The sequence below is a fragment of the Martes martes genome (assembly GCF_963455335.1).
Source record: "Martes martes genome assembly, chromosome: 1".
Taxonomy (NCBI): Eukaryota; Metazoa; Chordata; class Mammalia; order Carnivora; family Mustelidae; genus Martes; species Martes martes.
In genome coordinates, this window is record NC_137888.1 from 75186091 (window position 1) to 75201885 (window position 15795).

The window sequence follows — 15795 nt, forward strand, 5'->3', positions numbered from 1 at the left end:
GAACACGTGTACCCCTTTTAAAGAATTTGAACAACCTTGGCATGCTACCCTTTTCTCTTTTTAGTCTTGATGCTTTATAATCATAGAATTATCAAATTCCATCAAATAACAAACAATGCATTTCAAAAGCATTAGGTAAGATAAGCAAGTTTTCTTTTCCTTTTTGTTTGGCATTTATACCAGCCCATTCACATTTACATTGGAGCTGGTAGCACAAAACATCTAGGTGTTTCTTCTCCCATGTTTCACTAGGAAAATAACTATGTGTGCTTCAGAGAAAATAATAGCCTTTCTGTCCCGGATGAAGCTCTCAGACATGTTGGCCCTACTTTGGAGTTTACAATGGTAAGAATAAATTTAACATTCATACACATAAACCTGGAATTGGGAGAAGGTAAAGGAAGGAATAAGCAGCCAGACCAGTTGTCACCACCAGTGCACCAGAGTGTAACCTAGTTAAAAGATGCTACTCTAGCATTCTCTTACTAATAAATAGCCCACGAAACAGTAAAAATCATCCACTGTTCAATTGTACCCGACAAGAAAGAAAGAAAAGGCAATCCACCAACATGGAAATGCATGGCCTTGCCTCCTACCTTTTCCATAAAGGTCCCTTCTTTGTGGCTCTTTTATGACTAACAGAATGTTTCACATCATTCCTAGATTTATTTATGTGTATTTTTATCTCATTGGAAAAATGAGGTTCACCCCTGAGCCTCCCTAAAATTAGCTCTACTTGTTAGAAGTTCTCCTTGTCAGGTGGTTCTATCACACTTATCTAATAATGACCTTTACATAAAATGTTTTCCTTTTTGTTGTTGTTCAGAGTTGGGTTGTTTTTTTGTTGTTGTTTTTTTTTTTAAGTAAGGCATTTCAAGTTCTTGAGTAATCAAAATCACTGACTTTAAGTTAGTTAAGGTTTTGCTGAGAAAAAGACTTCCGTCTTATAGGTACTTAATGAGTTCTTGTGCTACAAATTTGTTAAATCTCTATATAAAAAATGACATAGGGGCACCTAGGTGGCTCAGTGGGTTAGGCCACTGCCTTCGGCTCAGGTCATGATCCCAGGGTCCTGGGATCGAGCCACACATTGGGCTCTCTGCTCAGCGGGGAGCCTGCTTCCCCCTCTCTCTCTGCCTGCCTCTCTGCCTACTTGTGATCTCCGTCAAATAAATAAATAAAATCTTAAAAAAAAATGACATAGAAATTGTTAAATATTTCTACCAGTTTGGTATGACACAAATAATTTCAGCCATATAAAAAGAAACTTACAACATATTCTAAACTATGAGAGGTTAAGAAAACAGAGAGGTTTCCTTTTAAATGCAAATCAGATCATGTTAATCATCTGCTTGTAACCCTCCTGTGGCTTCCCATTACATTTAAAATAAACTACAAGTTCCTTCACTTGGTCAATAAGGTCCATAAGATCCAGTGCCTGCCTGAATCTCAGATGCCTGCAGTGCTCTCCCCATAACATACTCGTTTCCACCCCAGGGCCAGTGTCCTGTATCTGCCTCTCTTTCTGACTATTGACTATTATTTTAAATCCTGACTACTGAAAAAGAGCCCACCTGCCAGATACCTAAGATGCCCTTGCCCCCACCTTCCATTTTTGTTTTGTTTCTTCTTAACACATGAATCTCTGAAATTACCACATTATTCATTTACTTCTTTAGCATCTGTCCCTGTGCAGAAATATAAGACCTAGTAGAACACACACTTTACTTTTCTTGTCTAGTTCACAACTGTTCCCCAAGTCTATCAAAAGAGGCCAGCACATAGTAGTCTTCTAAATATATGTTAGATGAATGAACAAGGAGATATTTGGAGCTGTTTGTTCAAAATAGAAGCTTGACTTTACTAAAAGAAATTTTTTCTTTTATCAAAATAAAATGCTGCAAATGAAATATTAATAAACAAAATTATTTTAAACAAAGTAGCTGAGCTTAAAGAAACTCAGAGGAGAATATGTGGAAAATGTGAATGAATCATTATTACATAATTTATCTTTCTTTAAAATATGCATTTTTGTGAAAGGGTTGATCTTTTTTCCTTAAAGGGTAGAACCACTGTATTGATGGAGAACCTATAAAGCAAGTATGAATGAAATATTCATAAGTTAAAAATCTAGAAGTAAATCAGCTATTGAATAAACACATGCAATTGTGCAAAAACAATTAGTATCAAAATCCAGAAGGTAAAGATGGAAAAAATAGTCCAAATATTTGAAGATGAAAATATATTTATATCTAGTCAATTTAATTAAAAAAGAGATAAATATCACAGAATGGCTGTCATGGTAGTACTATTATGATTATTCATTAGATATTTGATGGCCAAAAACTGCAATGGGTGTATGATTAGCATTTCACCTTGATTTTGAATTTGCCCCTATTTCCTTATTTCTTACTAGCCTCCTTCTCCAAAAATCCCAGATTACAGATAGGAGAGAGGAGTTAAAATTAATTTGCAGAGAAGCAGCTCGTTACATGACCATTTTAAGTAACACCCAAATCCTTGTACAAACATGGATCATGGGTTGAGCTTTTAATGAGTATGAACCCTGCAAAGGAGGATTTCAAGTATTCTGAAGTTAAATGCTAAAAGTGTTTTGTTTCCAATAACTAAAGAGCTAGTTATTTTGGAATTAAAATATAACTGCTAATACAAAGTAGTCAAGATTATATTTGTGCCTTTCAACCATTGGTTCCTATGAATTAAAATTAGTCCAATCAGCTAAGTCAGAATGACCATCAGATTATCAGTCAACACTTAGACCATCCTTCATGTCTAAATCCAGTTTATACAAATTTCTACACTCAACCACATTTTTTTTTGAACTTTATAAGCCGATAATAGTAACATACAGAACGAACTATAACCTAGAAGTCTAGAAATTGGCAATGTCTTTCAATGCTCTTTTGTGAGTGTTAAAGTTACAACTTAAAATTACAGGTATATTACCACTTGAAGCGATACATAATTACACTGTGCTTACACCAAATTCACATATACAAGAAAGGCAGAATAGATGGTGATGATTCACCTTACCAAAGGATATCCCATTAAATGTCTTTAAATAATTAGCTCATCTATGAGAGAACATGGGTTCTTTATAAAATCACATATACCTAGTAACTTTTTTTTAAGACTTGTATTCTATGTATTTTTTTTTTTAAGGATTTATTTATTTGAGAGAGCATGCAAGAGAGAGAGAGAGACGGGGAAAGAGAGCAAGTGTGTGCGTGCGAGTTAGGAGAAGGGCAGAAGGAGAGAATCCTCAAGCAGACTCCCCTCTGAGGGCAGAGCCAGACTGAGGGCTCCAATCCACAAGCCATGAGTTCATGAACTGAACCAAAACCAAGAGTTGGACACTTAACCAAGTGAGCCACCCAGCATCTCTTATTTTATTTTATTTTTTTTAAGTAATCTCTACATCCATTGTGGGGCTCAAACTTACAACCTTCAGACCAAGAGTTGCATGCTCTACCCACTAAGCCAGCAAGGTGCGCCAAGTAACTTTCTTTTTCAATTAACAAATGACATTGAAAATATTACTGCCAATAGTATCACATTAGTTGCCATCTTTTCTTCTAAAGACACCAAAACACTGCTATATGTGTTATCTTTCTCTTTCTACTCTCTTAGAGGGATTGAGAGTTTAACATCTCATCACCACAATGCTACTTCTTTTTAGTGATGGGAAATTGAGGGATTCATGGACTAGTCAACAGCCACAAAACAAGTTTACGACAAAACTGAAGCTACTCTTGATCTCAAGTTTTCTCCAAAAGGTGATGTAGATTTATTTAATTTTATCCCAGCTGGTCACAAACAAAGTGTGTGTGTGTGTGTGTGTATGTGTGTGTATGTGTGTGTGTGTGTATATATAATATACATGTACATTGTATATATTATATAAAGCATGTATATATTACATATATATATTTAAAGGTAATATGATTACTAATAGATTTGCTATTGAAATCACATTGCAGTATAAAGCTAGATTTCAGAACCACATAATATTTTAGATTCTAAATTAAGTACTGTAATAGAAGAAAACAGACTTTAATTGGACATTCTGTTTATTATTAGTTCAAAATGCACCATTTTCTTCCATCGGATTGCTATATTTTGCCTGAACTTCAAAGATCGTTGGGACTCAAGGGAATCTTCACTACTAAAAAAGACACTATTGTTTCATAGTATATTGAATGTTAGAAGACTATCTAATAGAACTTCTCTTAAATGTGAAAATTATACATACTTCATTCGCTCTGAAATGATGAAGATATTGTGCATTTCAATGAGATTATGTTTTCTTTCATAAAAGTATTTATGGATTCCACTAGGCTTAGTCTTCTTTCATTGCAGTTTTTGTTGTTTTGTTTTTGTTTTTGACTTTTCAGATATTATGCAATGGCCTCACTGCAAGGGGTTATTAGTAAGATATGGTTCCAGAAATGGAACCCCGGGAAAATCACAGTAATAAATCAAGTGCTACTGGTTTAGATAACTGATATTTATTTCCAGCAAATGCTTTTTGGAATCTGAAAACTAGTCCTTCATTTTGTATTTTTCTAACAATTTAGTGATAAAAAAAATATAGAAAGTAAACATAAGCTATTTCCAAATCCCAGAAAAAGTTGTTGGCTAGGATACAGGCTGTCCAATTCTTAATGCACACATGGAGGGCTCAATAAATGTCACTGACTGATAGTATTAACTCTAAAGGACTACTTCTCTTAGCTAAGTAGTTGCTTAAGTTCTCCTAAAAATGTGATTTTCTTTTCTCTATCCCAAAGTATTTAGATAATGTACTATTACTATTTTAAATGTATTATGTACTTGTTGAAAAAATAAAAAAGGTTTTCTTGAGTATCTACAGTTCACATTCCAGGATCTTGTGACTATGAAACAATTTGCCATCTGGTATTGATATGGTTAGATAATAACCTAGTAGAATTTGGAGTATGATACTCTGAAAAGATGAAATCTTGCTATAGTAGTTGTGGTGTTTGTTTGGTTTGGTTTTGGTTTTCTTGGTCATTGGTGGAAACCATCCTTAGTCTCTAAGTCATTCCCATTGTTGTTTTTTTCTTCCCCCCCCCCCCCCCGCATTGTTCTCCCTAAACACACCACCCATACATGGCTTTAAAGTAAGTCTTTGAGGTAAGTACCAGATGTAGGACAGTCAAGTTGGGTGCTCTGGAGCAGTAATCAAGGATTTCCACAGTTTCCACATATGGCTTTTGGGTGTACACATGGAGCCAGGATAATTGCATTAAGACCCTTGGTCTCAAGGTTTGAAGGACTCCAGAGATCTCTTCCGTTCCAGAGAGTTAGGCTGCCATGTTACTTACTGTCAACTTTCCACACACATCCAGAGCGTATATACTGACTGGTACATCTGGTTTCCTAACATTTTAATTAGTTATGTGGAGGCTTTTAATCCTTTGTGGGCCAACCATGAATTACATAGTTGTGTAGTCTGATGACAGTTCTGTTTTTCTTTTCTCCATAAAATGTTTTCAAACCTATTGTAACAACCAGAATCTTTATCATTTCTTCATAGCAATTTTACGGAATAAATTCTCTACATTTCTAAGCAGCAAATGTATAAAAGAAGCTAGAGCCTTTAAGACTTTTGGAAAGCTTACTTTCAAACGAACTATTTTACTCACACAGAAATTCTTAAGCATATAAATAAAACATTTTAACTTTATACATCTTATTTTAGGCTAAGATGTCTTTTAACATCTTTAACCCCATTCTTACCAACAATATAGCCCCTCACTGATCTCTTCTAAATTATTCCTTTCATTTCATAATAAATCCTTAATGTGTTCTTTAAGGAGAAATCATCTTACAGATGACTTTAGATTTTTCCTTTGTGTGATTAAAGATAATCACAAGTAATCAAGAAGTTTATGTAATAAGATAATATAATGAGACAAGCAGGCATCCGATACTTATTTTTCCAAAATTGACCACCATTTAATACAGTAAATCAATCCTAAGTTAAATTGAGCTCTTGTACGTTTATATTTGATTTAACCAGTTGATCTAACTTATTAATGGAAAATATCTCTAACAATTACCAAAATTACAGATTTAGAAATGAAACATTCCATTAGCTACCTCTGCCACAATAGCAGCATAACATTACACTTTATTCTTTCCAATCTTCTTAAGAAACAGGGATGTTATTATGTGGTCTTATTTCACATCCTGACCTCCTCCTTGGGTTTGGAGGACATGGTTTTTACTAAGGTTAAAAGCCATGTGTCTGTATGCTATTTACAACTAAGGACCTAAACTTTTTCTGTAAACTATCATTATCAAAATATCCTTAGGCATAAAAAGTATTTCTACTCTTCAAAGATTAGAGATCTGAGTATAATGATTAACTGATTTATGTAAGTCATAACGATAATGACTGCTAAAGCTGTGATATGAAATCTTTACCCCCCCCAAGATTTCTTGTATTTTACTTAGATGATGTATTAGTGTGTCAAAGTTCAAGAGCCACCTTCCCCATTTTTTTTAAACTGTTTAAGAGAATGGCCGTACCACTTTCTTTCGCCAGAAAGTAGCTACAAGATGATAAAATCTCCAATACTTTATAGCTGCTCTCTGAACTGACTTGTTCTGGTTGTTCATGGCCCAACTCAAACCATGTAACACTCAGGCTCCAACTAAGAGTTTTAGAATAAACAAAAGAAAGAACTATAACCATTTAACGCAGTAGGTTCTACATTTATGGAGCCCATAAGCCGATTTCGTGCTGAAAGTACAAACAGTCTGAAGAGTTTAAATGAACTCTTCGATGCTGAAATCACAGCAAAACTCAGCAAAATTAGGGATATGTTGGTAACCCCTAATCTTTTTTTAAACTGACCTCACCCTGGGCAAGTAACCATCTCCTGATGCCATTGTTGGAGACAGCATTTCTGGCTGAAAGATCAGTTTTCTGACTCAATCTGGCTTGCTATTCTTGGTTAATCATCCCCATTTCTCTCAACATTTCACTCCTCTTACTACAGTGGTCAACATTTATTTCCAGATCTTTTTTAAGTGATTCGCCTCCTCCATTGGTCTCCCTCTTTATCCTGACTAAATCTCCCTAACCCCCATTTCTATCGCCCTTGTTTCTGTAAGATTTTGCTAAACATTAGACACAGCACATGACCTCCATCCAGTCTTCCAGCGTCTCGTAACAAAACCGACTGGCGCGGTTGTAAGCTTCTCTAGGCTTGGAATTTAAGAGTCTTCAGCTCTTCAACTCTAAAAGATCTACAGCGTATATTTTAAATTTAAAAATTTTTAAATTAAAAAAAAAAGCTCCCCCTTTTTAACCTTTAGTCCCTCCCACCGCCTCCCCCTCAAGCCTCCACGCGAAACTGCAGGAAACCGGAGGGGGCGGGGCGGTGACGTCACGACGCCGGTGCGTCACGGAACGGCGGCGGCTGCGGCGCTGGCGGTGGCTGCGGCAGCGGCGGCATTTTAGTCGACAGCGGCGGCGGCAGCGGGGCTGCTGCTCCTCCCAGCATCCCTGGCGCGGCCATTTCAGCCCCATCTTGGCCGAGGGGAGGGAGCTGCAGCCGCCGCTTCAGCAGTTTGAATTTCAGTTTCTCCAGGGTCTGCGAACCGGGCGCACCGAGGAGGAGCCGAAAAAGCTACCACCGCTACCTCACACAGCCGAAGCGCCTCCGCTCGCCGGCCAATCGTCGGCCGCCGCCACCGCCGCCGCCCCTCACTCTTCTCAGGAGCCGCGAGGGGAGGCCGAGACCGTCGCCGCCCGCGGGGTGGCTCCCCCTGTAAGGGGAGGACCGAGTCGGCTTCCCCTCCCCCGGAGCGGGTTTCCGCCAGAGACAGTCGACATGTCCCTGGGGCTGAGCTCCGGCTAAAGCCGGGGAGGGGGCCGCCCGCCCGCGCCGAATCTCCGCCGCCCGCCCGCGGACCTTCAGCCAGCCCCAGCCCGCCGCTCCTGGCTGAATCAGGAATCCCCGGCTCCAGATTCGCCACTCCTTCCTCTTCTTTCCTCAGCGTCCGAGAGCCCAGAGCTGACGCCGGCACTCGCCTGAGGAGCCCGAGCGGGGCAGCACCGCCCCTCACGCCGCCGCCGCCGCCGCCTCCTCCTCCTCCTCCCCTGCGCCCTCCCACTCCCACCCCCAGCCAAGGCCTGCTGACCGCGCCGAGCGCCGAGCTGGACTGACCACGGCGGCCCCGGAGACTGGAGGAGAAAGCAGGCGGCCCGCCCCTGGGATCGCGCTCGCGCCGCCGCTGAGGGGATTGAATTGAGGCGCCGCGGCTGCGGGAGGCGAAAAGGAAGGAGGAGCCGCCGCGCGAGTGCGACGGGGGCAGAGCCGTAGAGATCGACTCAGAAGGAAACGGGGAGGAGGATGTCTCACAGAGCGGCCAGCGTCCGGATCAGCCAGTGACTCTTAACAGCGGCGGGCCTCAGACCCCAGCGCGGACTCGGACTTTGTCTTTGGGGGCCCCTGCTCTGCCCTTTCTGGTTTCCGGCAAGATTGCAGAGGAGCCGGCGAGCCTCTCTGCCCTCCAGCTTTCCTCACCATGTCCAAGATGCCGGCCAAGAAGAAGAGCTGCTTCCAGATCACTAGTGTCACCACGGCCCAGGTGGCTACTAGCATCACCGAGGACACTGAGAGCCTGGACGACCCGGACGAGTCACGTACAGAGGACGTCTCCTCCGAGATATTCGACGTTTCTCGGGCTACGGATTATGGCCCTGAGGAGGTCTGCGAGCGCAGCTCCTCGGAAGAGACGCTCAACAATGTTGGGGATGCGGAGACTCCCGGGACCGTCTCCCCAAACCTCCTCCTGGACGGGCAGCTGGCGGCCGCGGCGGCTGCTCCCGCCAACGGAGGAGGAGCCGTTTCGGCCCGGAGCGTGGCTGGGGCGCTGGCCAGTACCCTGGTGGCGGCCGCCACCTCGGCCCCCTCCTCCGGGGCACCTGGCGCCCCGTCGGTCGCGGGCTCGTCTGCCGGGCCAGGGACCGCAGCCGCATCACAGCCCCCCACCACTTGTAGTTCCCGTTTCCGCGTGATCAAGCTGGACCACGGGAGCGGGGAGCCCTACCGCCGCGGCCGATGGACGTGTATGGAATACTATGAGCGGGATTCAGACAGCAGCGTCCTGACCAGGTCTGGGGATTGCATTAGGCACAGCAATACTTTTGACCAGACTGCGGAACGGGACAGCGGGCTGGGCGCCACGGGAGGGTCGGTGGTGGTAGTGGTGGCCTCCATGCAGGGGGCGCATGGGCCCGACTCGGGAACTGACAGTTCCTTGACTGCTGTGTCACAGCTACCCCCGTCGGAGAAAATGAGCCAGCTCGCCCCGGCCCAGCCGCAGAGTTTTGGCGTTGGGCAGCCACAGCCACAGCCACCGCCGCCCGTAGGTGGGGCTGTGGTTCAAAGCGCGGCTCCAGTGCCGCCGTTCCCGGGAGCCGCGGCCGGGCCGCAGCAAATGATGGCAGCCCCGCAGCCGAGCCAGCCCCAGGGAACCGGCCCCGGCGTCCTCCCGCAGGGGCCCAACGGACAGGGGCTGCCGCTGACGAATGTAACCCTGACGCAGCCCGGCGTGGCCCTGCCGCAGCAGCCGGGCCCGGCCGTCAGCGCTCCTGCGACGCAGCAGCCCCAGCCGTTCGCGTACCCCCAGCCTCAGCTACCGCCCGGACATTTGCTGCCAGTCCAACCCGCGGGTCAGAGTGAGTACCTACCGCAGCACGTGGCCGGCCTGCAGCCACCTAGCCCCGCGCAGCCCTCGTCCACCGGCGCCGGAGCGAGCCTTGCCACGGCTGCCAGCCTTCCAGTGGGCACCGGCCAGAGTGCCGCCTCGGTGGGGGCGCAGATAATGGGCGTGTCTTCCTTGCCCAGTGAAGCTGTGGCCCCGGGGCCGGGACCCGCGCCAGGCGGACAGGCCGCGCCTGGTCAGCCGGCAGGAGTGCCCTTGGCTGCTGTGGGATGCGCCGTGCCGCCTGGCCTGGTTCCCCCTGGGACCGGGCAGCCCCAGTCCGTGCCTCCGCCGCAGATGGGTGGCAGTGGTGCGCCGTCAGCCGTGCCTGGCGGCCCCCACGCCGTCCTGCCCGGAGTTCCAAACGTGCCTGCAGCCGTGCCCGCTCCAAGCGTGCCTAGTGTGTCTACCACCTCTGTTACTATGCCAAATGTACCCGCGCCTCTGGTCCAGCCGCAGCAGCTGAGCAGCCATACGCCAGTCAGCCGGAGCAGCAGCATAATCCAGCATGTTGGGCTGCCCTTAGCGCAAGGCACACCCAGTGCACCAACAAGTCTACCACAGTCTGACCTAAGCCAGTTTCAGACTCAGACCCAACCTTCAGTCGGGCAAGTTGACGATACTAGAAGAAAATCAGAACCCCTACCTCAACCACCACTTTCTCTCATTGCTGAAAATAAGCCTGTTGTGAAGCCTCCTGTTGCAGATGCCCTGGCAAACCCCCTTCAGTTAACACCAATGAACAGTCTGGCCACCTCTGTATTCAGCATAGCTATTCCTGTTGATGGTGATGAAGACAGGTATGGAAATCTTATTTAAAATATTTGATAGGAATGTTTGACCAAACATTGTAGTTTAGAATGCAACTTAAGAAAAGTTCTTTTTTTTTTTTTTAACTTTGAGTCCCTTTGCGTTTTTAAGTATAAAAATTAGTTTGTGTTTAGTAAGATTGATTTGTCAGTTCTTGAAAAGGCATAGTTTTAGATTGCTAATGTGAAGGTGTAATGAGAAAATTGGTCTTGTCACATTGATTTAAAAGCACAACTGGGTAAGGACACAACATTTGTTCATTCAGAAAGGTGGATTTAAGTTTAATTCTCTCGATTTATAGGTGGCAACTAGTAGATTATGCCCCCATAGGACTGTCCTTTTCTTAAGTAACAGTTACACTTGAACACTTTGTCAGTGTGAGTTTGGAGACTAAGACATAAAATTAGAAGTTTCCCATTCTGGAAAACCGGAGGTCCTCTAGTAGGGAAAGATCCATGTAAGTAAGGAATCTCCTCCAGTGTATCTGCAAAGGCTGGAGAGAGAATGGTGAAATGTCAAGTCTGGCTTTGAAGATCCTATCGTCCTCCAGCCTTTTAAATAGAAGAACATAGAAGGTCAGGAGGCTTCCCGGTGACTTTGTTAAGATTCTTTTTTTTTTCCTTTTTTTTTTTTTAAGTAAAAAGTGTATTGGAAAGATGTTATCTTCCATCAGTTTTTTTTTTTTTTATAACTACAGAATGGGAAGTATGAAATGAGACTCTTTGACAGTAGTAAAAGCTATAGTTCTTGAAATTAGGGTAATTTTATAGTAAAAGTGCTAACAGTTGTCACCAATTGGCTCCCTCTTTACTTAAGGGATGCTTTTTTTAATGGTTTAAGTGAAAATTAGTGTGTTGCAATACCAATTCTACAACAGTTGAAGTTTGGTTATAGTTCAGTGAGGATTTTAAGTGATTTTCAGGAAATATCACAGGAAAATTTGACATATATTGCAAATTTTAAATAACCGACTTGTTACAAGCTTTAGAATTATATTTAAAAATTACAGAGAAGGTTTCAGGTACTTTACAGTTAGGCATTTATTTGTTGCGTTTTTTATTTTGAGCGAGGTTGATTTTAGATGTGTTTAAAGATATCTTTATGGATTTCTAGAGTAATTGGTATATAGAACAATGAGATCTGTTAAAGCTTTTTCTTCTGTTTCTTCTGAGTTCCTTCGCATTCTTTTCTTAAATTTTCAGTTTCAACTAGCCTTGTATTTTTGTTACATACTTCTGTTGGTTTGAAAAATACTCATGAAATCATCTTCTCTGCTTTTTGTAATTCAAAGTTCATCTTTTTTTGTAGGTGACTTGCTTGTTGGGAGTCTTTCTTCCATTTGAGAACTCTTAGAGAATACCACGTGTCCATAAGTGAGCTCAGCTAGCTAGTCATTGAGAAATTTTATATGGATGGGACTACCAAGTAAAGAAACTGATTCCACAAGCCATTCAGAAAAATCCCTCTTTACATCTGCTCCCATATTTCACTTTTCACACATAGGGACACACCTAAAATGCAGATTGAGTTTATTTGTTCACCCTTTTCTAGCTGCCAGAAGCCAGTTTTTTCTGATGGGTTCGTAAATAACCATTTGCTTGACTCTCTGTTCCTGAAGTACATTGCCTCCATATCTCAAGAAATGATGAGTGGTTTCCCAAACCACTCCCCCTTCCTTGTAAAACACATGCGCATCTATGAATGAAGATTGTATTTTTCTCTCCTCTTCATACCTCTCAGTTTAAAGCATATGCCGTTACATTCCCCAGAATTTTAATATGATGATGTGGCATGAAGCAGAGAGATCTGTTGACAAATGGAAACTCTGGAATGTATTCTTTAGGTATGACCTCAAAGATGCAATTATTTATCCTCTTACTTTATTAAAAATGTTAATAATTTTAAGACTTTATTTCAGAAGGTGAATGAGCTACAGCTACTACTGTATCTGTTCTTATCAGTTGGCAATAGTTAATCCAGTGCAGGGATTTTGATGTGTATGCAGTCATATATTAATTATGGTATTTCCCTCCCCCACCCAGTCTTTTAAAATCTGCATTGCTTACCAATGTTGCATTTCTAATTTTTGTTATAATCTTTCACTGGTTTTTAATTTAACATGCTAGTTTTCAAGATGTAATCTTACACATTTGACTATTTTGTCACTGGACCAACACACCTGGTGAAGGAATAAATCCATTAAGTAGAAATAAGTTTTTTGTTTTGTTTTTGTTTTCAGTGGAAAGTCTTTGTGAAAGAGGGCATTTTAAATTGTATGCTTGAAATTAAATAACACAGTTTTTCTAGGCATATGTTTAAATTATGAGATAACTATTTTTGAGGAAACCATACCAACAAAAATCATAATTTTAATATGGTGATTTGGGGTTGCCTTCTTAAATTAAACTCTGCATACAATTTTAGTTGCCATTTAGATGCAAACATTGGAGTGAGAGGTTTTGAGTAATTATGACTAACTTTGTGAATAGCTTGACAAATTTCAGATCCTAAAATTTTGTAAACAGTTCGCTTTTTTTTTTTTTAAGTTAATATGCTAGTAAACAGTCTCGTTCTTTGAGAAAAGGAAGGAAAATGGAAGATTAACAAAAATGATTGAGGTTCTTTAGTCTGATATATTGAAAACTCTATCTTGTGTTTTTGGCTCCATTACCTTTTACAAAGCTTCATTTTGAGACTTATTTATTTTTAAAAAGAGGACTTATATATTAATACATTTTAATAATGTACCTTTAGAAGGGCTGACGATTGTATATAGAAAGCAAGGAAATGTTTTAAAGTTCAGTTAACACTGTCTATTGACTCTATATTACTAATTGCCGTAAAGTTAAATATTCTAGCCCTTCTTGTTGGAAAGACTTATAGTCAGTTGTTGATTCTCTCAAACTGATTTTGTGTAAACTGGAGAATATAATAATGGTTGAAAATATAGTGCACAAAAAGCCACTTTTACGGTGAAAGTTACAAAATTTGTTTAAATTACCAACACACTTAACAGACTCCTTTTTGATAAATGGGGAGAGGTGCAAAATATTACTGGCCCTTTTGGAAAGGGAACACAGTACCGATCGTTTTCCACAGATAGCTGACCAATGTGAACTCTTGTAGGCCACATTCCAGGAACTGTTATGAATGGCTGCAATTGTGAACTGTCAGCTACAACCAAAAGATTGTTGGAAACCTGATTGTAAGGATCCCTTAGAGGCAGATGTCTTTATATCTTATTAATGGTTTTATTTGTATAGTTTGCTAATGTCTACTGGTGATGTATTATAAATTGTGAATTTTAAGTGGTGTATCCTGGCATGTGCTATAAATACACAAATTTTTTTTTGTACAGTTATATATGTATCTCAGATATACACACATACTTGTGCAGGTTTTTTTAACTTGATGGTTAAGTGAGATTATGTAAATGTATATAAAGAGACAGAACTGTCACCCTTACCTTTATTGTAAAATCTATAGGTACTTATGAGAGCTCTAAAAGTCTCACTGCATTTAGTCTTTACAAATGAAAGCTCCTTAGTTGAATCTTTATGTGTTATGAGCTTATGTTTCTTTATTGATATTGAATTATGGAGGTAATTTTGCCCATCCAGCTTTACAGTTGATGTTTAAATCAAACACTGCATATTATCTTAGGTACTCTTACCAAGGATTTTGTAATCAAAGTGTGAAATCCTGTGTATGAGTGACATTATTTAGTATAAAAACTGATAACTGATGGATTCATCAGAGTGCCATGCTGATTACCAAAATATACTTTAATCATAACCATGACTCTAAGTAAAGGAAATTACCATAGATTTTCAGGAAGATTAATGTTTCAAAAGTGTATCAGTAGGCAGTATGGTACTTTTTTTTAAATTAACAATGACATATATATTGTTCAAAATCATGTATGAACTAAATTCTATAGGCTGAACATTGGATAACCTTTAGTAAACACAAGGGCTTCTATGTGTGTGAGTAAGACACTATGTTAGTAACACTATTTTTTCCTTGTAGGGGAAGTAGGGTATCTTGAACTAAATTGCTTTAATGAGATGTCATTTTTTTATAGTACTGATACTGTGGTATATGTATTTTCTGTTTCCTGAGAATAAGGGTAATAGCAATCTGTTCTTGGAGAATTCTGATAGCACTAATTTGGAAATAGTAAAATGTGACACTGGATTTATGGATCTGGTACTTGCTAACGGTCCTCCTGTGCACCAGAAGAGATTAGAAGTAGTCATGCACTTTAGTGTTCTAGTAACAAAAAGCACCCCCAACAATCAGATGGTAAAGAAACCAAAATTAGTCTCTTTACTGAGGAATCGTTGATAGGGGAGTATAAAAAGATCTTGACTTTTCTTTCCTAAAACATCAGAAGTTGGGCAGGGTGGGGAGAGGTAGAGAGTAGTGGCAGATAACCAAGACAGAAAAGCAGAGAGTGAAATGACATGGAATACGGTCTCAGAAGGAATAGGAATACTTCTTACTAGTGAAGAAAAGGCATCTAATTCCTTTTTTAAATAATTGTTTTAGACCAGTATGTATTTACTTTTTGAACAGATATTGTTTATTTCTTAATTGCATTACTCTTGAACTATTTAAGTATGAGGAAGAGGAGAGGGTTTATAAAAACGGATTTGCCTGGTTAAATGTAGCCCAAATGATGATGTTCCTTAAGTAATTTCTTATTAATGGGAAGAGCAGATTTTTAAGAAAAAACCTTAATAGTTGACAGTATTTAAGGGGTAGGTGCACCAAAATTCCTAATTAATTACTGTTTTTTTTATATAGTATAATCAAATTATGGTATCCACAAAGAGTGTGCATACCTGAATTATTGGTATAATTTGGGTTTTTCCCACGGCAATTCTTGAACATACCAAATTACTCAGTATTTGTTACATTCCTAATCTGGCATGGTTTAGGGCAAAAACTCCTCCATAAAGATTTAAGAACAGTAACCAATTCATATCCTTCCTATATATTATTATGTGACTTTCTTAATATATTTTAACGTATGCATTTCAAATTTGGCTGGTAATAGTAAGGATACATTATCTGCTTTTATCTCTAAAAAGTATGTTCCTAATGTGTTTTTAAGTCAGGTGAATTAAATTTCATCCATGCTTCTCTGGATTGCTTACCTCTCAAATTTAAAGCCCAAAATTAGATTGCAGTATTTAGTTTTATTTCTTCATA

At 40.7% G+C, this 15795-nt stretch overlaps 1 protein-coding gene across 2 annotated transcripts in view; it reads left to right on the plus strand.

Annotated features, from left to right (window-relative positions):
• The first annotated feature begins 8221 nt into the window (after positions 1-8221).
• TSC22D2 (TSC22 domain family member 2) overlaps positions 8222-15795 on the plus strand; it is a 48248-nt gene continuing 40674 nt past the window's right edge. For both annotated transcript variants that reach the window (XM_080800441.1, XM_080800442.1), the window contains exon 1: positions 8222-10568. In XM_080800441.1, the coding sequence (XP_080656567.1) occupies positions 8587-10568 (1982 nt within the window). In that variant the 5' untranslated portion in view covers positions 8222-8586. The remainder of the gene's footprint in view (positions 10569-15795) is intronic.